General features: G+C 38.5%; 1 protein-coding gene across 1 annotated transcript in view; it reads right to left on the reverse strand.

The window, feature by feature from the left end:
- IMPG1 (interphotoreceptor matrix proteoglycan 1) overlaps positions 1 to 26559 on the reverse strand; it is a gene marked incomplete at its 5' end in the record, with an annotated part of 70654 nt that overhangs the window by 19356 nt on the left and 24739 nt on the right. The window contains 6 exons of the mRNA XM_081943888.1: positions 1945 to 2149; positions 3203 to 3279; positions 6526 to 6758; positions 10652 to 10672; positions 17425 to 17483; positions 24363 to 24515. Coding sequence (XP_081800014.1) covers positions 1945 to 2149; positions 3203 to 3279; positions 6526 to 6758; positions 10652 to 10672; positions 17425 to 17483; positions 24363 to 24515 — 748 coding nt within the window. The remainder of the gene's footprint in view (positions 1 to 1944; positions 2150 to 3202; positions 3280 to 6525; positions 6759 to 10651; positions 10673 to 17424; positions 17484 to 24362; positions 24516 to 26559) is intronic.

A 26559-nucleotide genomic window follows, 5' to 3' on the forward strand; every position in this document is an offset into this window, starting at 1 on the left:
CATCCAAAATATTAAAAAAAAATACCTTCAGATTATTTAGGATTAGATATTCAGACCCACACTTTCTTCCAAAACAAATTTCCAAACAGAAATACTACATCACTGTCTATGTTATTGCTGGTAGGCTGATGTGTGTTGTATGCTCTTGACATGTGAAGCCAGCATATTCACAGAATGGGAAACTCTCTGCCCAGTAAACAACTGACATTGTTCTCATCATGGACACGTCAAGAGTCAATTGCACAATTTGTAATCAGAGGAGGAATCAATGACACATCTTGATGCACTTTCAATTTCTCTGAAATTACTGCCACTGGCCAGGGTGATTATATGTCAAGAGTCCTTACAACTCAAAACTGTTATTGATTTCCGGAAGTCAATATCAGTCTCTCTAGATGTTTGGAATGTGCCAAACATATGAATTGACTAGATAGGCATTCCACAGAAAGCACAAGCATTTAAATTTCCAATGCAAAGTTCTAAATATGCACAGTGTATATTTTGGAGATTATGGAGGGGTGTAATTCCTATACGGAAGCAAAAGCTCTTATTTGTATGTTTTGTTTCTTAGCAGCGTTACCAGGTATATTCCTTCACACAGAGATTCATTCATTCATTCATCTGTTCGTTTGTTCATTCGTTTGTTCGTTTGTTCATTCATTCATTCATTCATTCATTCATGCATGCATGCATTCATTCATTCATAGAATTTATTTAAATACCCTTTTCATCCTTGTGATTTTACGTGGCTCATGACAAAAAACACAACATGCAACCCGGCGTAGGTTATCATAAAAATAAATTAGAAATGTTGGAAAACCCCCTCAATAAATCTATCTCATTATCAAATTTCTGTACAGGACAGGTTCTACTGACAGCCTGGCTCCAGTGTTTTAGGGAAAAACCATATCTTGAAGCTTTTCCAGAAGATTAAAAGGGATGGGGTCATCCTGATATCAGGGGAAGAAGCTGTTCACAAGGCAGCTATATCTTAGAAAAACAAATACATTTGCAGAGATTAATAAAAAAAATTATGTATCATTTCTGTAACGACAATGACAAACATTAACTAAACCAAAATCAAATGTTTATTTTAAGAGAATTATTCCAAAAGAATGTGTTTAAACATTAGCTAATCCTGTTGAGAAATGAATGGAAATAAATTCTCATGAATCAGTAGCAAAATTTATTAAAATGAGAATATTTGTAATTTTTAAAAAATACATCTTCATTTTAGTCAATCAAAAATGGCAGAGTCTTCTCCATACTCATTCAATTAGGAAGAATATTTGCCAAGAAATTACTGTTTTTTCTTTATTTTAAGGTATCTCATATTTTTCTTATTTCCCTCTTCTTCCGCCATATTCTCATCATTCTGAATAATAGTATTTAAGCTAACTGTTTTAAAGTAACTGTTTTAAAGTCGGGATTAGGAATCTCCATTGTTTAAAATAATATTCAAAGATGAAATTAAATATTGTTTGGGACTGACCTTGGCTTCATAAGAGGGTCTCTTTAGGCAATTGTTATCATTTAAATGTCATTTTATCCTTATTTATTTCTGATCCTTGAATAACATAATTGAACTGAACAGAAACAAAATTGGACATACTTAAGAAAAATGAGAAGGAAAAAGAGTTCTTTCTGTGAATTGTTTCTGAAGTAATTGCATGGTGGAAGAACTATTGCCAGTCTAAAACATTCAAAACATGAAATGGAAGTGAGCTCCTCAAACTAAAATTTCTTCCAAATTATTTCAGAAATAAATATTAGTATAACATATAAATTCTGAATGTGATAATCAATAATTTACAGTGGCTGAAGTGGCTGAAATAGAAGACATTTTCACATAAGTAAGTGGTCACTTAAGAGAGTACCCATTTTCTAATTTCTGCTGGTACAGGTTAAGAGAAAGGGATCTGTTACTCAGATCTAACAACTTACTTTGCTCAGAGGGGATGCTGGAAATTGTATATTTTGTTGTTTCTTCTTCAATCTTCTGAGTGGTGATTTCTTTAAAAGTTGAAGGAAAGAGAATCCCTGTGGTATCCAAGACAGTAGAAGACATGGTGGAGCCTGGGTAATCTACTTCACTGAAGGTTTTTGTCACTGTTACTATATTTGCATAAATGAAAGGCATTTCAGAAGTCTATAAAAAAAAGAGGAGAAAAATAGTGGCAATATTCATTTATACTTTATTGTGGCCCAAATAAAGTAGGTTTTATTTCTACTTTAATTATATGCTACAATGTTTACTTTCCTAAAAGATAAATATCAGCCCATCAGTCTATCCATAAGTATTTCTAAAGGATTATTCATCTATCTTGATTTGCTGTTATAAGCAGCAAATCTTGGAAATTCTTGGAATTCAAGCAAGAGCTTTTAACTATGGGACAAGAAGGCAGCCTTTTAAAAGCATGGTTAAATATCACATCTCATGATAGTCTGGTCATCCTATCTCTAGCCAATAGCTGAGATAGCTTAAAGTTTAGCAGCTTCCCTTTCATTGATTTCCTCCTTCTTGTCCCAACATAATACTTCCCAAAGATACAACTGTAGAGTTTTGATTGCTAAAGCAGGAATTGGTCTGGCTACTCTTGGCCATTTTAGACTGCTGCACCTATGACCTTTCACTTGAAATCCCTAGCTGGAGTTTTTCACCACCATTACTTTTTTGGCAAAGGAAGACTCTTTCAAATTGTACTTTCAGAGCACCTATTGAATGGATTGGTTCTAAGGTATTGGAGACCTAGCAGTGAAAGAACCATATCGTATCTCCTCCCCTTCCAACCTTGACAACTAAACCCAAGGCTGTCAGACCTTCAGATGGTGGCCTTGGATCACCTCTTCTTTTATTATCGCACCATCACCCTAGTTGATGCTCTTCTCTTCTATTGTGTTCATCCTCCTCAAAACCCCAAAATCATTTTTTTGATACCAGATTTTAGTAGATGTCTAAATCTACCTAAATCCATTCTTCTGTCCTTCAGCTCTGGGCTAAATCTACATTAAGAAAAATGACTGGTGCATGTTCTTAGGCTGGTTCTTAGGCTGCCTATGATGAATGGCAGACAAATCCCTGCCAATGACTTTTCTTAGCTGCCCTGTATGTATGTCTGTGCTGAATTGAGGATTAAAGGGATGCTAATCTTATTTACCGTTAAAATTTTGTTGTGGAACAAAGACAATAAATGTTACTTACCAGCTCAGCTCTGGCCAGAACATCTGTTACCATTGGCTGCATATCATTATTTATATCACTAGGTGGCCTGATGATTTCTGCAAAATGAGACAAAGGAAATGGTCATTCTTGGGTCAAATTTACCTGTCAAAAGCATGTCAATTACTACATAGAATTCTGTGTTATAAACAGAACATAGCAGTAAAACTGCTGTCCCGTCCCCTTGTTAGTATCAGCTGAATCTGTAAGGAGATGCTTCTTAATCTGTGTAACCAAAACATGTTAAAGGTTCTGGTCTGAGCTATCAATGTCCATGCATTCCACTATGACATATTGGGACTTCTGACTATCTTGGAAAGCTGAACTGATTACCTGCTGATGATAAGTCAACCAATTTGGATTACTGCTACAGAGGAAATGCAGGCAGGAATACCTTCAAGACCCCTTCTCCCCTCAAAAGCCATTCCTTGGGTTTCTCCTCTACTATGATTCTGATATGAACAGTTAGAAGGGGCTCAGAGCCCCAGCTATTTCTATGATGACATCCACCTCGCCACTGCAGCTGAAATGGTGAGGTCGATGTCAGGCACAAAGACCCAGAACAACACTGGGAGTTGATCAGAGTGGTATTTTATTGCTGCTCGCCTATTTACAAGAATCTTGCCAGACTAACTCCACTCACTACAGAGCAACTAAATAAACACTTCGGCTTAGGAAAGCATCTACTTTCTGCCACTTCTTCCCTTCAGTGATTACAAGCTAATCTGTCTCGTAACTCCTCCCCCCCCACTTCAACTGCAGATTCCACAACTATTTTCTCTTGACAATCTCCCCTCCAGCTTCCTAGATGCTGCCTAGAAGGAGGAGGAGATGATAAGGACAGTTACTAGACATTGTATGGTAAACCCAGAGTGTCCATTGCATTGAGAGGATAGTGAAAACAATGGCTGCAAAGGAAGGTTTTAGATTGCCTAGCAGGAAATTACTGTTAAAGATCTTATCTCAGTGGGACATTATGTACGTATCAAAACAATTTCAGTTTGCTTCTGAATGCAACTTCATCTAGACGTAGCTGTCAACTAGGCTCAATCTATAAGACATACACATATTCATACTCCGGTTTCTTGCATTCAAAATGGACATTTCTATTTAGATGGCAACCTAAGCATCCTCCTATGCTGTTTCAAAAAATATAGAAGTGGGAGATCAGCATTATTTGCCTGATTCTTGGCAACTGTGCCGTTTGCTTCTTCTTCTTTATATACTGTAACTACTTAGCATTCCGTAGACGTATAGCCGAGAGTGCAATAGGATATTCCAGAGAGACGTCAGCAGCTGTACTATGAAGCTACTTTTACTTAAAGAATAAGGCTTGCCTTATCCTTTAATTACTTTTTAAAGTTTATGCTAAAGCAATTAAAAAGGGAAAGGACCAGCAACAACTCATCTCTTCCAAAGGGATCTAGGTCTTCCCTTGTACTAAAGCATTGCGCAGAGAATATTAATGGCATCATAAAAACAGAGATGGAGAATATTTGGCCAAATGTCCTGCAAAGGGATGTTCCTACTAGTTGGAAAGGAAGGCAAAACTCAGAAAAAAACTCAGAAAACACAATTTTTGAGAACTTTCAGCTCAGTTTTAAATAGTAAATTCCAACTACTTTATTGCTCTGCCTTATCTGTTACACTCAGAGCAGTTCATAATAGAGCTGACTCATTAACAGATCAGAAGTTGTATTAATAGAAGGCACAAGGAACACATGTTGCTGTATTTCTAGCAATTTCTTCTTTCAGTCCTATTCTTTGTATGTCTGGTCTAGGAAGACTTTAATTTCCTACAAAAAACAGGATCAGGGAACAACAAAGGGGTGAATAAAAATTTTAGGATCTCAATAAATGGAAATATAGAATTTTTGAATGATAGCAGAATGATTAGTTCTTTGTCCGGTAGGCAACAAATGATGCAAAATATAATTAATTTTTGAAATGAAGCTATATGGCAGCAGTAGACAAAATATTCCTGCCTTTTGTAATTAGTTACTATATAGCAGACTTGGTCACTCAATAAAGCTGTTTCGTGCATCAGTTTATTTTGCTGTATCATCAAACACTTTATGTATTAAAATTATATAAATTAAATTTTGTCAATCATTGGCAACTGCTTCCTGGATCTGCTTCCTATTTGTATTTTAATATACATTCCATCCAGCTGAATACCACTAATGCTACTAAATGCTTAGCAATTAAAATAAACATCTCAAATCTGTTCTACACTAGCATTTATACTAAATACTTTTGTTATCTGAAAATTAACTACCGCATGAAAACCATTGAGGCAGACTTGGGTTTTTGACCCTGCTGTCTTATGGCATTTTCTATCAACAGCAGACACAAAGACTGCCTTTTACATTAAAGGCTGGTGAACTCCCTGCATCCCATTTCAGATAAGGTTTTGGCCTTACTCAATAATCTCCTGCTTCAATGACTGAAATGCACTTTATCTTGGGCTGGTTCTGAAGGTCATCAGAAGCTTCCACTAACGCAAATACAGAATTCAACCTTTGGCAAGAGGAGGCTGGGAACCATATAATCTCAGGCTTGGTTTGGCTTCTGTGCTTCTGAATTTGCTTCCAAGCCTAATTCAGAATGTGGAATTTGACCTTTTAAGGCCTGCATAATTTAGAAAGAGCTGGTTCCTTGTATTTCCTTCCCCTCCCTCTGAGCTACAAACAGAAAGGCCAGCTTGGTATCGGAGATATACGCCTTGTGGCCCATACCAACTCTTTTGTAGGCACCACAAAAAGACTGTAACTATGTAGAATTCTTATAAAATTAACTAGCTGGGGGAAAGAGCACTACACGGAGAGTAAGAGATAAAAGGATTTCATGTCTCATAACAAGTCAAGCAAATGCGATCATCTTGCTGACATATTTTTATTTCTAATCTGCCACTCTTTTCTTTTTATTACCCACTAAAATAGGCTTCTTAATAAATTAATTATAAGTCAGCCTAATGGAGGAGAACAAGAAGAAGAAGGAACAATATTCAGTAACTAAAATCCCTTAGACTTGTCTGGGGAGGAGGGGAACAAAGCTTGTCCTCAAAATCAGAATACATGCAAAATAGTGAGATGGAATGATTCAGAAAAAGACAGGAAGGGAGCTAATTATCAATTATGATATATCACAGAAAAGCAGCCCACAACTTCCTGATATCTCCCCATTTTTCTGAGGAAGAAAATACAAAGCATCTGTAAGGCAGGGGACTATCCAATTACTTTGAGGAGGTCAGGGTAATGTTAATTAATTCATTAATTTGCAGTAAGCATTTGTAACTTACTGACCATCCTTAAACTGGAGTGTTTCAAAGTCCACGAATAATGATTTATCTTCTTGTAGGAGCATGGCAACCATCTGCTGAAGGTCTGCTAGTTTCGGTACAAATGTAGGTGTTTCCTTCTCTTCACCAAGAGGGCTCTTCTCGCTTTCAATATTTTTGATGTCAGTACCATCTGCAGGTAATTCTGAACCATCTCTTTCAAAGTTGACAATATATTGTGCCACAGTGCTGCTTGTTCTGTGGAGTAGGAAGAAGAAAATAATATTGGTTTGTTGATGTGGGAGGAGGTGGGACATGGTATATTATTTGGGGATTAATTAATTTTGCTAGTATGCTGAATTATGGCCAACAAGTAATATCTTCCAGCTAATTTCTGCTTTAAATTTCATTACAGAACTTATGGAAATGGGCATAAGAAAAATGCCATTGACTATCAATTCACTTTGTAATATACTTCATATCAGTTTAAAATATCAACTTGACATTACTTGGGTGGTCTATGGGGGGAGGGGGACACTCGGCACGCGCAGTCACTACAAAACAACATGGTGGCGACATCAACGGCAGTGAGGGAACCGATTTTGGGGCGTGGCAAGCCTGTGTCTCTGCCGGTTCTGTGACCCAGACAAAAATGCCACTACTGGTTCGACTGAACTGGGCCCAACTGGGAGCAACCCGCCTCTGGGGGGGAAAGGTTAAATAAAGTCACGGTCATGGACACAATCATGTGATTGAAGATTTGAGATCTTTTATGTGACATGGCCACAGAAATAAAAAGGGGCAGGCTTCAATCACATGGTTGTGATGGCCATTTTGATATTTTGGACCACCACTCCACCCATGGATGCTTCGGCTATATTATTGAAAGACCTACTAGTATTTCAGCAAGATGAACGTGCATTTCACTTACACAGAAATACAATTTAAAATGTATAAAATAAAGAAAACAAGTAATTTTTCAGATCATACCCCTCTTGAGGCATATGAGTAAAATTCTCTCAGCCTGCACTTAAGCTAGCCATTACTCAGATATCAAGAGCCGTGGTGGTGTGGTGGTTACAATGCAATGTTGCAGGCTAATTCTGCCGACTGCCAGTAGTTTGATTCTTACCAGCTCAAGGTTGACGCAGCCTTCCGTACTTCCGAGGTCAGTAAAATAAAGAGGGGGAGGGGCAATATGCTGACATTGTAAACTGTTACGCTAGTGCTGTAAAGCACTATGAAGTGATATATAATCTAAGTCTATTGCTATTGGTATCATTCTTGTAAAGAAAAGTCATTTGGACGGTAAAATAGTTTTATTCACAACTATGAATTCCCAAACCTCCCAGGCTTGTCAATGATCCAAGATGTTTGGCTTCTGAGACTGATGCAGAGCAGCTGGGCTGGGATTCGGTGGGCATCTAGAAGGGCTCAGAGACCACTGAAATAATACTAGCCCTTTAGGAATGGAATGTTCCTTTTTTTTTACCTCTGTCAAGTGCACAAAGTGCTTATTTACCTGGTTAAAAAGGACACAGGTGCCATAAGGAATTCTGGATGCTCCGATGGTTTGGTGTATAGTTCCAGCAAACACAGAGATTTTCCTTCATCCACTATTAGGGCGAAGGGATTTTGTATTGCCGAATTAAACATAGCACTAATGAGTGGGGAATGCTAATAAAATAAACCCTTGAGAGCAGGACGGTAAAATGTAAATGGCTGCGGTTCTGTCCTATTTGTGCAGCAGTTCATGAGTAGAAAAGAAGGAAGGGACAGATCAGTAGGATACTTGTTCTGTATTGGGATTTACATTAGAGCCATTTTGATGTTGCGATAAAGATGCGGTGAGTTCTAGCCCGGGCTTTAGCATGAAAACTTGTGACTTTGGGTGACTTTGGGCCCTTCATTTTTCTCAGGGTTGGTTGTGCTGAAAATAGGGGGAGGAAGGAATATTAGCTATGTTCGCTACCTTGACTTATTTACAAAAATAATAAATGTAGGATGTAAACAAACAAACAAATAAAAATAAGGAAATGTCAGTAATAATAAATAGTAAATAAACTATTTAGTCTTTATTAAATAATAATGATAAAATAAATAAATAATAAGAAATAATGATAAACTCTGTGTTTTCCTTGCTATTAAAAATCTCACCCAGCTCACGAGAACTAGGTATGATACTGTATACATTTCCGAAAGACTCTTTATTTTAAGAATTAGGGATTTCCACATCTGCTTTATTAATATATTATGAGTGTCCTCGTGCCAGAACGACAATTCTACCAGGCAATTATTTTAGTACGAATTACATTCTTCTAAAACAGCAAAGAAAAAAATAGTACTTTTGAACTACTTTTTTTTTTTTAGAGTCGTCTGCAGTGGCAAATCTTGGAAAGGCAAAGGAGGCCCTGGAAAGTGGCATGTATTTTACTTTCCATTGCAAAAATACTTGAAACCCTGAAGCACAAAGCCTTCAAAAAAAAAAAAAGCTTGACTAAAAATTCAATAGTAACTGAGGAGGCCCCATGAGATCTAAGAAAAAAAATTCTACAACTTGGACAATTTCATTCTGTGAGTCAAATGAGAACGGACCTTCCAGCAATATTTCAAAGTTTTATAAAAGGAGCCCAGGAAGCAGTTTTCTTTTTACACAGTGTTTTCCCAAGGAGATATATAAATGTATTTATTGTGTTCTTGTTCTGAAAAGAACGTGAAGGTTATGATTTCTGAGTGATGGCTATCTCAAGAGGAAAGGAAACGATTCAGGTTGTTTCAGTAGGATTCAATAAATATGAACAAAGCCTAAGGCTTGGCACCCCCCCCCCCCCCATATCTACCTACTTTTCCTTCAGCCTGAAGGAAAAAAAAAGGGCAAAATTGGGACCTGATCTTGTTTTGCACATGGAGTTTAACTTTTTTTTTTAATAGCCATTGATTGCTGAACAAAGCAGCAACAAATCATATAATATTAGGCCTTGGTCTAGCAAAGCCTTTAACAAAATATCCTCAAGCTGGCTCCTCCAGCTGCGTGAGCTTCAATTCTCAACATTCTCAGCATTCATAGAGCTGATGGGAGAATTCTGAAGTCCAGATTCCTAAGAGGACAGCTTTGAGGATCCCTAGAAATACAGGCAACAATAAGTCAAGCATTTGAGGAAAGGAAAAGTACACCCTGGTTAAGGCCTGTTGCCAATTACATAGGAATGTGGGAATATGGAGTTCTGCTTTGATTCCCAAATGCTTACTCATATTCCACTGAACCAGGGGTGGGTTCCTGCCAGTTCTAACTCTTCTATAGAAGAGGTTCCACAAATTTACCGTGCCTTTTAGAACCGGTTCCAGCTCCCTCCCCCTGCCCGTCCACACCACGCTTTCCCTGCCTGCCGCTCACTGATTGGCTGGCTCACCAATCGCCCCACCTACCTCTAAGAGTCCTATCTAAACTTTAAAGTCTTAAAGCTGTCAAGTTTGAACATCCATGGGTTTTTTTCTAAAGGATTAGGGGTGCAAGGGTCTTGTAACTTGACAGTTTTAAGACTTGCATACTTCAATGCCAGAGTTCCTGAGCCAACATGACTGGAGGAGGAATTCTGGGAGTTGAAGTCCACAAGTCTTAAAGGTGTCAAGTTTGAACACCCCTGCAGTTTTTTTCTAAAGGATTAGGGGTGCAAGGGTCAAGGTTGTAACTTGACAACCTTAAGACTTGCATGCTTCAAATGCCAGAGTTTCTGAGCCAACTTTTTGATTGCTAAGCAAGAGTGTTGTTAAGTGAGTTTCACCACATTTTACAAGTTGGCCATGCCCACCCAGTCACATGACTACCAAGCCACTCCCACTCAGTCACATGGATGGCAAGCCACTCCCACTCAGTCACATGGCCGGCAAGCCACTCCCACAAAGCAGGCCACACCTACAGAAGAGGTTCTAAAAAAATTGAAACCCACCACTGCACTGAACCCATTATTTAGTAGGTCTTGGAGTTAGCCGTGACTTTTGCTATCTACCTGGTTTTAATTTGCCTAGACTGTACAGTGCCATTTAAAGAAAATATTTCCTTCTGTATTTGAAAGAAAAGAAGTCGACTTATTTAATATTACTGCTATAACTTATTATATATCACCTATTAAAAAAACCTGCAGGAAAGTTACCCATCTTTTTCCTTCTTCTGTCTTCAGATCAGCATACGACAGGACAGATGGAAGCATTCAAAAGGAAAAAGAACAAAAAAAATAGTCAAACCATTAAACCGTGCGGGCATGTACCTCTTGTTTACACTATGATCTGCATTTTTTCACATTGAAATGATGATGATGAGAGGAAAAACCGGAATTGCTATCATTGCAGTTGTTTAATTCATTGCCATTACTCTTTCCATTCTGGTAGCAAAAGGTTGTAACTTCTTTAGATTCAACCCCCCCCCCCCCGCCTCCTTAATCCTTCTCCCCTGAGTCATCATTTACACAACATTTTCCGATGCTCTTCCAGAAAACCTTTCTTTCTGCTAACAAAGGATGTGTGTAAAAGGCAAGGGTGTTTGGGGGATGTTGTCAAAAAAATCAAGATGATGTCTGTGATTGTGCCATACGTGTTGCACATACAACGCATGTGAAAAGGTTAGGGCTTTGAAGGTGCTGTCAGAGACATCCTTTTGAATTTTCTGATTCCTCTGTGGGCACTCCCGCTAAGAAGTTTCCAAAAGACAGATTCCCCTCCTTTCTTTATATATATATAGCTATCAGCATTCTAGGACTCAATTTCTAGCAACTATAGGAAATACGTAACCTTAACACAGCAATTCTTAATTAACATTTTCCTTATACAGATAGTCCTTGACTTATGACCACAACAGAGCCCAAATGTATTTTGCAAAGCAAGAATCTTTCAAGTGAGCTAAGTAAATTGTTAGATTGGGCAATGGATAGGCACACACAGGCTTAACGGTAACAACAGCTCTTTATTAAGTACAACAAGTGAGAACAATCCAGCGAAGGTTGAGTCTGACAGCAGCCCTTTTATAGGGAGCTTCGATCAATAGGATTAAGCCTCTGTTCCAGCCAGAACAGAGGACCTTGGTGGAAACCACTGTAGTTAGAGCAAGTATCTAACATGAATCTTGCCCCATTTTACAACCTTTCCTGCCACTGTTGTAAAGTGAATCACTGTAGTTGTTCACTTAGTGACATGGTTGTTAATTGAATTTGGCTACCCATTGACTTTGCTTGTCAGAAGGCCGCAAAAGGTGATTACAGGACACCGGGATACTGCAACCGTTATAAATATGAGTCAGTTGTCAGGCGTCTGGATTTTGATCATGTGACCATGGGGATGCTACAAAGACTTTAAGTGTAAAAAATGGTCTTAACTCACTTTGTTCAGGGCTGTTGTAACTTTGTATGAACCGTTGTAAGTCAAGGACTGCCTGTATTTACGTATTAATTTTGCGATAGAGGCCGTTAAGATTTATTTTCACCTAGAAACAATACAGTATGTAGAAACAATATACTACAATATCTTTAATCCTCTTGTGTCTGCTATTTCTATAAGCAGTGTCCTGTAGACACTCAGCTACTCAGTTTCAAGTTAAAGTATAATCAGAATGTTGGTACAGAATAAAATACTGAATATCAAAACTACAATATAAGAAGTTCGATACCTCTATTGTTTCCCATATGACAAAGAAAAGAAGGGAAATCGCTTTACTCATTGTTTCTGCTCTCTCAGATTCTGCTTCGGGGCAAAGAATGCAAATATCTAGTTTATTGCATATTTGAAAACCAGCTTTTAAAACTGAAATTATTTTGTTAATTTGTTTCTTTACTAGATAATCCATATTACGCTACCAATGTGTTGTTGAATTTGTTTTTCTTTCTAGTTTGAAATTTTAAAATCCAAAATAAAATTACAGTACTAACTTGTTTAGCTTGGTATATTTGAGGGCTGATGGGCAAAGGTGCAGTTTGGTTCAGAATAGAATAGAATAGAATAGAATTCTTTATTGGCCAAGAGTGATTGGACACACAAGGAATTTGTCTCCAGTACATGAGCTTTACATGCAAACAACAAAGCTATAAGTCATAGATCCTAAATCATAGGATACAACAACTATTGATGAATCATAATATACTAACAGGAGAAGATAAAAGGAAAGATAAAAGGTGAGAAAGATGAGAAGATGAGGATAAATTATATTAAATTAAAATGAATTATAACAATAAGTGTCCCAGGATTTCCCAAATAAAACAATTGAATTATTAAAATGCTTATTTTAAGGATTGGGGGACCTCCGTTAAATGGCTCTTTTAAATGAAACACTCCCTGAAGTAACATTGTACAAAGATCCTATCCACAAGGCAAGTCACTGCCAGATAAAAGAAGCACTATGTGAAATGACATTCCTGTTCTAGCTAATTAACACAACTTTGATTCCTCAAAACCTGCAAAATCTAATCTCTTTGCCTGAAAGTTTCATGAATATAACAGACTGCCTTTAGAATCATACAAGGGTCATATATTGTAAAGGGCCTTATTGTGGAAGAAACCACTGAGAAATCTCAGAACTTTATATTCCAACTCTGTTAATCTGTTAAATATGTTATACCTGGCTATTTTCCCCTTCTATTCTGCTTTATATTCATAGGTGAATGCTTGGGCTATTTCTCAGAAGTTTTGCATCCTGGGAACTATATTAGAGTAATAAATACATGGCTGTAATGGCCGGTTTGAAAGCAGGAAAATAATTTGACCCATATTAACTTTACTACTCTGACATGTAAAATAAGGTCGACATTTGAGTTCTTATTAATAAATACAAGTTGATTATGGAGGAAGGGGACAAGGGGAGCTATACTGCTTCCCCAATGGTGGGTTCCGGATCCCATTTGAATGGGCGGGGCGGCATCCACATGGACACGTGCAGCGAGTGCTGCGCATGTGTGTCTTAGCACCTCCATGAGCCTCTGCGATGCTCCAGCCGTTCAGCGGAGCTTTGCGCAGTCGCTGTACACGCAGTACACGTGTGCGGAACCGCCGAAGACTTAACAGACCAGTAAGGAGCGCGGGCGGGCGGGCGGGTGGTCCCTCTGGAGCACCATACTGGAATGGTATCCGGTGCTCCGGGGAGGCTCTGGTTTACCCGTACCGGGGCGTACCGCCTGCAACCCACTACTGTCCTTCTCCCTCCGGCACAGTCCGTGTATTGTAATGAACCTGATAAGGGTTACACCTTTGCAATAGTGAGGAACTGGGTTTCAGATAATTAGCATAACTGAGAGAGCAGTAGAGATGTGCTAAAACCTAGCATGGGTGAAATGACCAGGATTTCTTTTTAACAGAATCTTAAGAAGCTTATCATTCTCACACCATAGAAATATAATGAATACTAATGAAGACATCTTTAGGCATTTATTAAATTAGTTAAAGATTTGAATAAGCATTACAATAATCAAAGACTTCACTGGATCATGTCACTGTGACATTATTGGGCTAATATTAACATGACTTCACTAATCTTTGTACTCACTTAGGATTTTGATTTTATTTTATCCAGAATTTAGGATCATTGTTATTTCCACTTTTTTTTCTTAACCACATCTTATTTGAGTTGGGAAGGAAAAAATGCTAAATTACAACATGTCAGAACAGAAATAAAGAAAAAGAAGATAAACGGCTTTGCTTTTTCCAATTTAAAAAGGAAATAATCTTTCGACATTCATTTAAGATTCTATTATCTCTCTTAAACAAAACGTGTGTGTGTGTGTGTGTGTATGCATGCATGTGTGTATGTGTGGAAATCAAAGGCATACAAATATAAATACTAGAAACAATAACAAATTGCTTACTTCACCCTCAGGGACTGGGGAAAAGGGGAGAAATTGGAGCAAGGGACAACCAACTGAAGGTGATACCACTTATTACCTTCAATGGAATGCAAAAATCAGCAGGGAGCAACTAATACATTATATCCAAATTGCAGCCAACAAGCTGAAATTAATGTCTTGAACTGTGATTGGATGAGGCACGGAATTCATATCTAGCTACAGTAATTACCATTTTTCTTCCAGACTTATTTTTAACCACTCTCAATTTTATGTAAAGTTATCGTTGGACAAAGAGAAAAACCAAGATATATCAACTTTTGTTATTTATTTAGAAGGACGGAATAATGTGTCAAGTTGTGCTAGCATGTTGCACAGGCCTCCTAAGTAGCAGCATGTAGGCAAATCTATTCTGGCTTGTAGGAAAGTCTCTAAATTGGAAATCCTAACTTGCATAGAATAGTAGGAGCATGCCCGGGAGAAAACAGCTTTGGATGCAGTTGTGGTAAATGGGTCAAGATGTGCTTAAATAATGTACCATCTTTACTGTTAGCAGCAACATCTTCTAACTACATAAATGTGAGAAAGAAAGTGTACTCTTTATTGATTCAAAGAAAGTATAAGATAAATAAAAAGATTTGTATTATGGAATGTTTTGTGAAAATATGTTATTATATTAAAGTAGGAATGTACATGCCAGAAGAAATATAAAATAAATCTATGTGGGAATGGGATACTTAACAAGTGTGCGTGGTGAACCAAAAAGAGACCAGGTGAAGAATGAATGAATGAAGGATGAAGGAATTGGTCAAAAGGGAATGACAAGGAGGGAAAGAGCTGTACTAAAGTGGCTTAATTGTACAGAAGCAAAGAGAAAAAAACAAATTGGAGTTTGGCATGCAAATAGCAAAATAATGTCTATGATGGAAGAGTGACTGGATTGAGAAAGAGTGGGAGATGGAGAAAGTTGTTGGAGGAACTTAATGAAAAGAAGTGGGAAGTTTAAGAAGGAGAGGGCAATATAAATTGTGTGTGTGGACATAGAGAAAGCAAAAATGTTTGGCAAGAATATAAGGTATGGAGAGAGATAATACATGAATTTAGTGTAATAAGTGTAATTACATTTCATTTTTCATCATCATCATCATCATCATCATCATCATCATCATCATCATCATCATTATTATTATTATTATTATTATTATTATTATTATTACCACCACTTACTTTTTCTTACCCCTTTTCTTTGCTATGCATAATATTGCTTACTCTAAGAAGGAAAATTTGTGATGGGCATACGTGTCACTCTCAAAATGATGTTTATAGTTGTGTAGGTGCTGCAAAATTTATTTACTCTAAGAAGATCCTAGCTCAGGGGTGTCAAACTCAATTTCATTGAGGGCTACATCAGGGTTGTGTTTGACCTTCGGGGCCAGGATGGGTGTGGTCAGGGTGAGCATAGCCAGCTCAACATCACTTGTGTCAGAATACCTTTGGTGGCTTGAATGTTCTGCCAGTGAAAGTGGGCTCCCAAGCTCCATTTTCGGCTGCGATGACCTCCTGCAACCCTCTGAAAGCAAAAATGGAGCTCAGGAAGGGCCCCCCATGACCCCTGCGAGCTCCATTTTTGGCTGTGATGGCATTCTGCAACCCTCTGCCAGCAAAAATGGAGCTCAGGTGGGCACCACATGGCCCTCCTGAGGTCCATTTTCACTGGCAGAGGTACTGCGGGCTGGTCAATCGCTGTTTACAGGGTGGCTCTACGGGCCAGATCTAAGAACCCCGTGGGCCAGATGTGGCCCATACGCAGGGCCGGATTTTCCTATAGGCTAACTAGGCTTCAGCCTAGGGCCTCAAGATCAAGAGGGGCCTTTTATTTTTATTTATTATCCGTGGCACATTTTTTATAAAGGTTAGTACCAATTACAACATGTTTTATTTAATATATTGATATATATCACAGTAATGATGTATTTTATTATCTCTCATGTAATTTACAAACTTAAAAATGGGAGGTGAAAGGGCCCCATAAGTGGAATAGCCTAGGGCCTCTTTTCATCTAAATCCGGCCCTGCCCACACGTCTTGTGTTTAACACCCCGTCCTAGCTGAAACCCCATTTTCCTATAATGGCAAGGGGCAATTAAGATGTCAACCTTGATAGATCCATCTGAGATATACGAACATCAGTGACTGCCAATGAATGTTAGATGATAGCATCTGCCTGATGTTGAGGAACGGTCAGTTTAGTGAAACTTGTTGTGGCGACATGTTATTTTTCCAGATCATTCTCCTCTGCTGTTCACTTCACTTCACACTTCCTCTGCACTGGAATCACACATTTTTCATTTAAATTATATATTACTTAAAAGATATTGCTACCAGTCTCTTTTCTAAATTATTTCTATCCTGTCTTTTCCTTCTCCCCCAGTCAATCATAGCTATTTATTCCTTAGAAATTAAGAATTATATTCATAGAAATTTGGGGATTGAATCCTTGCAAAGTTTTGAAATTAGCAACCTCAAATTACTTGCTGTATCATATCCTACAAGTATTAATGGAAGGCAATGAAGAAAGTTTTATTAATAATGACTTATATAACCAATCCTACAATGGTGAAGAAAAACATGCAGCTTTTAAGTTAAATTGTAGTTGTATCATCTTTTGAAACAGCTTGTGATCCCAGAACCTTATTAATTTCTTCAATCTAAAAGACTGAAAATCTGCAAATCTTAAACTCATTTAGAAATATTTTCAATTAAATTACTACCAATAATAATACCAGACATTCCTCAAAGGTTTAAAAGGAAAGGCAGTTCAGACAACTCCTTATGACTTCTTCCAATAAAAGAAAGTGAGAAATTGTAATGAAGTAGGCAAGGGGCTCTACTTAATGAGGTTCATTTAATGACGGAATTATTTGGGAATTTTGAACCATTCACTATTTTTCAGCCCACAGTACTTCCTAGGATTGCTATAGAAACAAAATGAGGAGAAATCCTCACATACATCACTTTGAGATCTCACAGAACAGGCAGGACATCGTACAGTAAATAAATAATAACATCTGCCTTGTTACTTTAAAAGCAAAAAGTAGTAACACTTACCTAAATCCCAAGACTCGAATTTCTTTGAAACCTGCAAGTTTTTCAAATATCTTTTGCATCTATTAGAAAGAAAAGTAAAGAAAAAAACTGAAGGTAATTATGTGCTCATTCTTCAGTCAGAGGAATTAACAAATATTATCCAAAATGTTTATTTAGTATTTATGCCCAGCAGACCCTGTTCTAATATTTGTAAAACACAACGCTGGAATTTAAAAAAGAATATTACAGAACTTGTTTCTATTCTATAATTAATAGGGTCTCAATACTTATAAAACATATCAGATATGGGACTTTTTAAAATCATATATGATCCTATACAATTACATTATGTAAAGTTTATACCATCGCATTTTCTACAGCCTTCCCTAATGAGACCCTCCAAGATGTTCTGTACTACAGCTCCCATTATCCCCCAATGGCTTGGCCAAGGATAGCATGAAGAAAGCAGCCCTTGACTCTGTCTGAAGGAATGCATAAGGGGCAAATCTATAAGTGCTTGTCCCATTGATTAATGCTTCACTATGCGGATATACTTTCAAGAGAAATGAAATTAGATATCATGTCAGTCCAATTGTATATTGATTTAAGGTTCGAAGTGCAAAGATTTCTTTATTTCTCTGAAATTTCATTTTAAAATGGAAAAGTGACTTAACCCATAGCATAATAGTGGACAAATAGATTATTAATTCTGAAGCTTAGTATGCAGCAAAATAAGGGAAATAATTTTCTCTAGTGTACGCTTCTGCCGGGAAACATCATATTTCAGAAGAAAATGTTAAGTTCTTTCAAAGCTTCTTAAAGGAGCCTTATATTTGAAACTTATCTGGGAATTCAAATGGCAAAAAGAATGCTCTGCCAATTTATTTATTAGATCAGGGTTGTCAAACTGGTGGCCCGCAGGCCTGATGTGTCAAACGCAGGCTATGCCCACCCCAACTTTGCAAATGGGAAAACGTCACATGGTGGCAATGTGACACTGTGAGTTTGACACCCATGCATTAAATGATTATTATTTTATATAAGTCACTCAAGGCAGCGTTCATAGTACCATTTCTTCCCCACAACAACAACAACTCCATGAGGCAGCTTGAGCTGAGAGTGACTGGCTCAAGTTCACCCAACTGGCTTTCATGTCTAAACTGGGACTAGAACTTACAGTCTCCTAGTTTCTAGGCCAGCACCTTAGCTACCACACCAAACTGTCTCTCGCCAATACTCTTTTTCACAGTGCTGTACTGATTTCCGCTTCGTGTTCAGCTAAGCCAGCTTTGATTCATTATTTGCTGACTCTCAAGGATTTAATGAAGCATCAGTTAATCTTTGATAATGATATACACTTGCTATCTTCACTCTAGCTCAGAGGAAGGAGAATAATGGCCAGAGAATGATCAGAGAAAATGCATGCTTTGGGTTTTCTTGCTCATCAGCAGTTAATTGCATTCAACAGCTGTACTTAAATTGACCATCAGGTTTATTGTTTCAATAGAATTATTATAGAGAATTGTCAGATTAATTCCTGATTAGGCGTCAAATAATTTTTCTTAAGTGTGTGAAGGTCTAATGTACTCTGCTGGCTAGCTAGATTTGCAGTCTGTTATAGAGATATGGGCAGTGTGTGTTATTTTGGTGGAGAAACAGATATGCCTATCTGAGCACATTAAAAGAGAGGGAGAGCAGGACAGTAATAGAGTATTTCTGTAGAAGCAGAAATCTGCACATTGCAATCTGCGGTGATGGCTCTATATTCTAATTTTTTTCTGTTTAAGTTTCTGTAAAAAAAAAAATCATTTTAATTTCCAAACATGTACAGTCATTGATCTTTCACAAGCAACTTCCCATAGATCCCCCCTTTTTTACAAAAATTCTTTGATGCCATTAAATCTTATTTGGTTATGAATATTTGAAACAAACATTTCCTCAAATAAGCCATTTTGTAACATCACTATCTTTTTCCATATTCCATTTTCCAAAACATGCATTTAAAAAAAATAAAAAATATATCTCACAAATGTTATCTTGCTTTTAACAGATATTTTTCTTGACAAGAGGAAGACGGGGTGTCAAACTGGCAATCTGTAGGCTGGATGTGTCACGCACAAGCTACACACCCCTGGCTCCGGAAAGGCAAAAAACTTCATGATACATCACGATACATCATGTGATGCAATCAAGTTTGACACCTGTACATTAATGGAACTATCCATTCAGAAGGAGTCTATATTGGCAGATCTTGTAAATAAACCCTTCTGTAGAGATCTGTGGTGTATTTTTCCATCACTTTTTTCCTCTAATAGATCTGTTAGCATCTCATAATATATAAAAAGATCTCAAGCTTGATGTCTCTTCTTAGGTGTGCATATTTTTCACAGTTGGAAAATTTTATCAAGAGAATGTTATAAATAAGCAATATGTAATCTTTAAGGAATAAACAATGCTGTCCTGTTTTCACATATCATGATCTAAATGTTAGTTTTGATTGGGTAGATTTTCTGTGAAACAGTTGCACCAATATCATTTTATTTCTAATGAAAGCTATCCCTACTGAAGTATGTAGCAGGTAAAATCCCCCATACTAAAATATATTGCAGCATGATGTAATGACATCTGTTATTACCCTGATCTAACTAAACTTAAAATGGAAATTATCTATTGCTACATCATTTCTTCCCCATGAGGTATTCAAATTTCCTAGTCCTTCTCCTCACTTCTTTTCATATTTAGGTCCAGTAACAATTCACATCTGTGCAGATGTCCATAACATGTGGCTGAGTCAGTGAGACAGATATTCTGTCAGAGCTGGACAACTTCTCATGCTAAAATAGAATGCAGTATTGGTTTACCATAGGTGGTTAATAGTCTTTATTTCATTTTGTTTCCCTCCCTGAGTCAGAAATAGGGAAAGGGCAGGTAATAAAGGGAATATACCAACTAAAATCCTACTGGTATAGAAGTAGCCTGGCTTCAGGGATTCCTGCCTTAGTTAGCTTCTATACAGTAACTACAAAGGGTTGCTCATGGAATTGCCCTGAAGGCACTACAGAGAGTGACGTGCGCTGAGCCTGGGAGTCCCTGGAGGAGCTGGCGGGGGCTGCAAGCACCGCAGGCTGGACTGGAGCCTCGAGTCTAGGGCAGCGAGTCATTCAATGGGAAACTTGCCTCTTGGAAGGAATGACTCAGCTTGGCTCCCGCTTCGTCTCTCCTGCCTCTTAGCTTCTCCGTTCGGTCGTTGGGCGGCAGATCAAAAGCGGGAGCCAAGCCGGGTCATTCCTTCCAAGAGGCAAGTTTCCCATCGAATGACTCAATGCCCTGATGATGAGAGGTGAGGCTGTGCCTCACTTTCCTCATCTGACTGCACGTCACTGGAGAGTGATGAGTTTGGCACAAGTAACCATTGGTTGCCCTCTAATGCCACTGGATGACATTGCCAGGTCTCGCTGCTTTAGCAGAGTAAGGAAGATAACTCAGAGATGATTCACACACCCTGGTCAGTGTCTCTTTGCACTTCTACCACCGGGCAGAAGACATCAAAGCACAGCCAGCCAAACAAATAGGCTTAAAAATAGTTTCTCTCCTTGGGCTGTCAGACTCTTAAACACAACCACAATCACTCCACGCAAATGCGGAAACGTACGACTAGTTTTTCTTTGTCTTTCTTTGTCTTTTTTCTTTTTCCCTAATTACTTGCATTGGGATTATTCTTTTCACTATTTATGTCGTTGTATTTGTTGTGTTTATTTTACACAATGACAATAAAGGCTATACTAGGCTATACTAATAAAGTCTGGTGACTTCTTTTAGTACAAAATATGATGGCTAGAATTGGAGCTGATTGTTCTATGTTTTATCCTAGTATTTTATCACCTTCACTAGCCTAGAGTTGACTTCTAGGTCCTGTTCTAAATACTAATGTCAATTTATAAGTCCCTTCACAATGTTAGAAAAAATATTTTTTAAGATTCCACCTCATCCTTGAGATGATCTCTGATACTTGGCTCTAGATCAGGGGTGTCCAAACTTGGCAACTTTAAGACTTGTGGACTTCAACTCCCAGAATTCTGGGAGTTGAAGTCCACAAGTCTTAAAGTTGCCAAGTTTGGACACCCCTGATCTAGATACAAGCAGGGTGAGTGACTACCTAGTAGACCTTTCCCTACATTTTTCTACCAGCTATTATTGAAATTTTTGATGGAAGATTTCAATGGGAAATGGCTGTAATTTACCTTGTGTAACTCAGTGATATTATCCATTACTTAAAGCATGATAAAGTGTTCACATTACACACTAATTATTTTACCAGGATAAAGTACTCTGCAGTTGTAGCACTTTATGCAATAATGAAATATCTACAATATTTGAACTGATGCATCTTTTATTCTTCAAATTGCTTTGCAGGTTTTTTTTTTAACAGGCTGTAATAATAATATTAAAATCATATAATAACAGTTACTGTTCCTATGTTTAATTCATATTTAATTTAGGCATTACCAACTTTTGCAGTTTAGAAAATGCTAGGAGAAGCTTATTCACAAATAAGGGACAAGCTTCCAAAAATGCTACTAGCCACTTTCTAAAGCCAACACAATCAGCACGAGGTTCCTTTATTATTTTGGCCCCTTTTTCTGTTCAGGGAGAACATTTCTAATCCAGGCACTGAACAATTAGAACTGACTATAGTTTTTATTATCTAGGGACATTTATGGAGCCCGTTCATAGCCTCGAGATATTATGGGAAATGAACAGGATCCTAATTGTTAAAATATACTAACTCCAACAATTCGCTTGCTAGCTTTAGCCCTTCTCTGTGCTACAAATATGGGACTAACTCCATTTTGTGAGCAGGGACAAAGTTGGGTTAAGTATCCTCACGCCTGATATCGCCCTTGTGATACTAGCCTGTCCAGAAATAGACGTGGAGAATTATCTACTACTCAAATACATATATAAGCAGACATCCATAAGAAGGCAGTGTTAAGTGGAAATGAATCTATTGTCTGTCTCTGCTTATGTGCAAATATGTCTTTATTCTAGTGCACAAATAAAATTCTATTACCATTTCCTTGTAAAATGAAGCATCTCTCCTTACTGATCATTACCTATGGTAACAATCTTACAGTGGCTAGAATATTTTAAGAGTCATTTTGAAGGATTAAACAGAGGGGAGAGTCTGAGTTACCTAAGTTGACTTCTCCTTATTTCAGTAAGATTTAAGCGCATAACTTTAATAAGTGAGATTTAAAAATGCTTAACTGTGAGTAGATTATATTCTTTTTAAAAAAAGACAACTTCCTCGGAAATACCCAAATAGCACAGTGTACTAAATTGCTTGGAATTAACTGAAGTCTAAAATATAATTTCCCTTTTCTATCTTAATAAAATGCAAAAAGTCCTCATTTAGCTTACCACAATTAAGACCAGCAGCTCTGTTATTAAACAAAGTGACTTCACTTGCGCTTTCCCTTTTCCTACTTTTCCTACCTCCCTGATTTACGGAATGCTGACTGACAGTACTGGGATAGCTGGCTTGAAATTGACAAGACTAATCAGTTTCATATCTCCACATTTTGTATCCCCCCCCCCCAATCACTCTTTGGCTCTTTGGAATGATCAGTTCCAGCAATCCCAATTGCTGGAATCAAGAATGGAATTAATATTTATATTTACAGCTGTGACTGGCTATGCAAATAGCCCGGTGTATTCCCCACTGTATATCTGCTTACCAGTGGTGGGTTCTGGATTCCATTCCAGCCCTGGTGTCACCCACATGCAAGCGCACGTTGTAGCTTCAAATGACGCTTCCACAAGCCTCCACAACACTCCAGCTGCTCAGTGGAGCGTCGCGCGTGTGCGGAAGTGCCGACAGCTTTAAACGCAATAAGGAGCTCGGGCGGGCGGGCTGGCCTCCGGAACACCGTACCAAAACGGTACCCAGTGCTCCGGGCAGGCTCCAGTACGCCTATACTGGGGCGTACCGCCTGCAACCCACCACTGCTGCTTACTCTCTTCTAACTGCTTCTTCTCCAATCTCCCATTCGGGGTGGGGGGGGGGGGAGAAGAAAAATGGGTCAAGCACAGGAAAGTTTGCCAAGATAAATTGTTCCTTCCCCATCACAGAATGGAGAGATTGGAAAGGAAAGGATTCCAAGACAATAAGCAACCATGCAATGGGGAATAAATTATTATATTTTGGTAATGCACTTGCAGTTTCCAGTGCTATCCTGCATTCCTGCTGATGTATATTTCCCAGTGGGCATGTGCTTACTCTCTTGTAATCCCTTTCTGCCCCCTCTGCAAGGTAGGGGCAGAGGAAAAACAACAGGTCAAGCATAGGACAATGCACACTCACTGTACTAATCACATAACCGTGGGATACTGCAGACATCATAAATGCAGGCATTAGTTGTACAGTTATTTTTTTCAGCACCATCATAATGTTGAACGGTGATTGAATGAGGCAGCAAATAAACAAGGACTACAAAGACCAGGGTGTCAAACTCGATTTCATTGAGGGCTGCATCAGGGTTGTGTTTCACCTTGGGGGGGTTGGGGGGGCATGGCCATCTAGACGGCATTTATGTCGGGGGCACCTGTGGTGGCTCGAGTGCTCTGCCAACAAAAATGAGCTCCTGAACTCCGTTTTCGGCTGTAACGGCCTCCTACAATCCTCTGCCAGTGAAAATGGAGCAGCCCTCCTGAGCTCCATTTCTGCTCGGAGAGGCACCACAGCCTGGTCCTTTACTGTTTCCTGGCCCCTGAGCCTTGAGTTTGACAGCCCCTGACCTATACATTTACCTATAGCCTAGCAAACCAGAAATACATTTTCTATATCTTCAATAACCACAATATGTACTCTATAAGATGTTTTCTTAAAACAAAAATATCAAAGGAAACTGACTCCATCTGACAAGAATAGATTCTATTTCTACTGAGGAGTGTTTTACCTGGACTTGATATTTTGCTGCTAGTTTCTGATACAGAGGAGAACCAGGGTTATTCAGGTCTGGTGTATATTCCTGGTTGCTGACAGTGACACTAAACTCCACCGTTTGCTCCACAGGCAGCTTGGAAATGATATTTGGAACTTCTGGCTTTAGCTCCCAAGAGAAGAAAAGAGGAAATCAGTTTCCAAACCACTTCCGAAACCCCAGAATACACTTTACACTAATATGAAACATCCTCTGAGTGTCCTAAGGCATGATGCACACAATCAAAGGAGGTCTTTGCTTGAAGAACTCTCAGGTTCAGAAGGGAGGGAAGGTGGAAGAAAAGGAGGGAAGGCAACAAAACATCGAAGTCAGGGAAATAAATCAGGAAATATTGAAAAAGGGCATATGCTTGATATGAACTTGGTGCTCATATCTTAAAAAGAAGCTGTTCATGCCACTTGTATTGTTGCCGTTTTCACTGTAGACACTTTGTATGTAAATTCTTTGTGTGTGCTTTATACTTTGTGATTATGTTGTATTGCACCACCTTAATAGTGATTAAAGTCCTAGATATCTACAAGGCATTAGGATTGTCAGTGTAGGGTTCAGACTGGAAGAGACGTGGCAACAAGATCAGCCAATGGGGGCTGTTTGCTGATTCAGACAGCAAGGAGCCTGGGCGTGGCTTAGCTCTGTAGCTCTGAGTCTGTGCTGAGCTCAAAACTAGTCTGCTGCTCTGAACTAAAACTGAAACTCCTCTCCTCTGCTTGTGTTTTGCTTGTATTTATTACCACGTTGGAAAAACCTGCTTTTGGTATTGTATATTTACTTCATGTTATATATTATATATAAAGAGAAGTTACTGAATCCTGCTGAATCAGTTACCTGTGTGTGCTTTCTGGATGTGATTGCTGCTGCAAACTCTGACAAGGCTACAGATAGCTGCTTTAGGATTTTGGAGTTTACCTCTCATGGTATATATAGTTTTACTACATACTGTAATGATAGTATTTACACTTATATACAGCCCCTTTGCATCACTTTACATCACTCTCTGAGCAGTTTACAGAGTCAGCATATTGCCCCCAACAATCTGGGTCCTTATTTTACTGACCTCAGAAGGATGGAAGGCTGAGTCAACCTTGAGCCCCATCGGGATCAAACTCCAGGCTGTGGGCAGAGTTTGCCTGCAGTCCTTCACTTTAACTTCACTTTAATGCTTCACCAAGGTCATGAATTTGTTTGTTTATTTATGAAACTATATGCTACCTCAACTCAAGTCTAGGAAATTGATAGTACATATGGTAAAATAAAATAATAACAGAGCTAATAGAACGTCTGGTTGGAGGTTGTCTGGTAAAACAAAGCAAGCCTATGGCATACACTTGTAAGAAAACTGGGAGTGATGCAATTGTGGAGCCCCTCTGGCAAGGAGAAAGAATGCTTATTCACAGAGTATATGCACAGTAACAAAGAGTTAGATATCCTGCATATCACAGCTAGAAGTTAGGAATAGGGATGGCCTGGAGCAAATAGTGTATTAGATAACGCGTAGAGTAGGGGTATCAAACTCGTGGGGCGGATGCATCATGCACTGGCCATGCCAAGCGCCATTTTAGCGAAGGGGGGAAAAGTTATGATACATCACGTGACAACAACGTGATCCTGTGAGTTTGAATCCCTGGTCTAGAGCATCCATTGTCCAAGGCTTAGGAATGGGGACAGCTAGAAACCAACACAATTGTTAGATCATTACTAAAATGTTTATTAGATAAATTTTCTTACATATCCCAACTTCCACCTTAGTGAAATTACATAAAGCTTTCTGAATTCTATTGTTTGAAGTTCCTAGGCATTTTCTGGCCAGGACCTCATTTCTTGAAGTGCTTCAATAAAAGGAAGCAAATTCTGCATCTTGTGTTCTTCGTTGGCTTCGGCTCCAGGCTCAGACCCAAATTGGGGACGACACGTACACAACTGATAGTGTTCCTAATGTTATGCCCATCAGTCTATTTAGAAGCTCCTACATATTCTCTTTCTACCCGTGTCTTCCAGTTCTTTATGGGTTTTTTATTAGCTAGTGCAAAAAAACAAACAAAAAAAACCCCCAACCTTTTACCCAGGGTTTAAATGTAAAGCACATCTGAATGGATACAGGAGAGCATGATAGTAAGGCTATCTCTACCATTGGATCTGCTGCCTCACTCCAAAG

The sequence above is a fragment of the Natrix helvetica genome (genome assembly GCF_964273705.1).
Source record: "Natrix helvetica genome assembly, chromosome: 2".
Lineage (NCBI taxonomy): Eukaryota > Metazoa > Chordata > Lepidosauria > Squamata > Natricidae > Natrix > Natrix helvetica.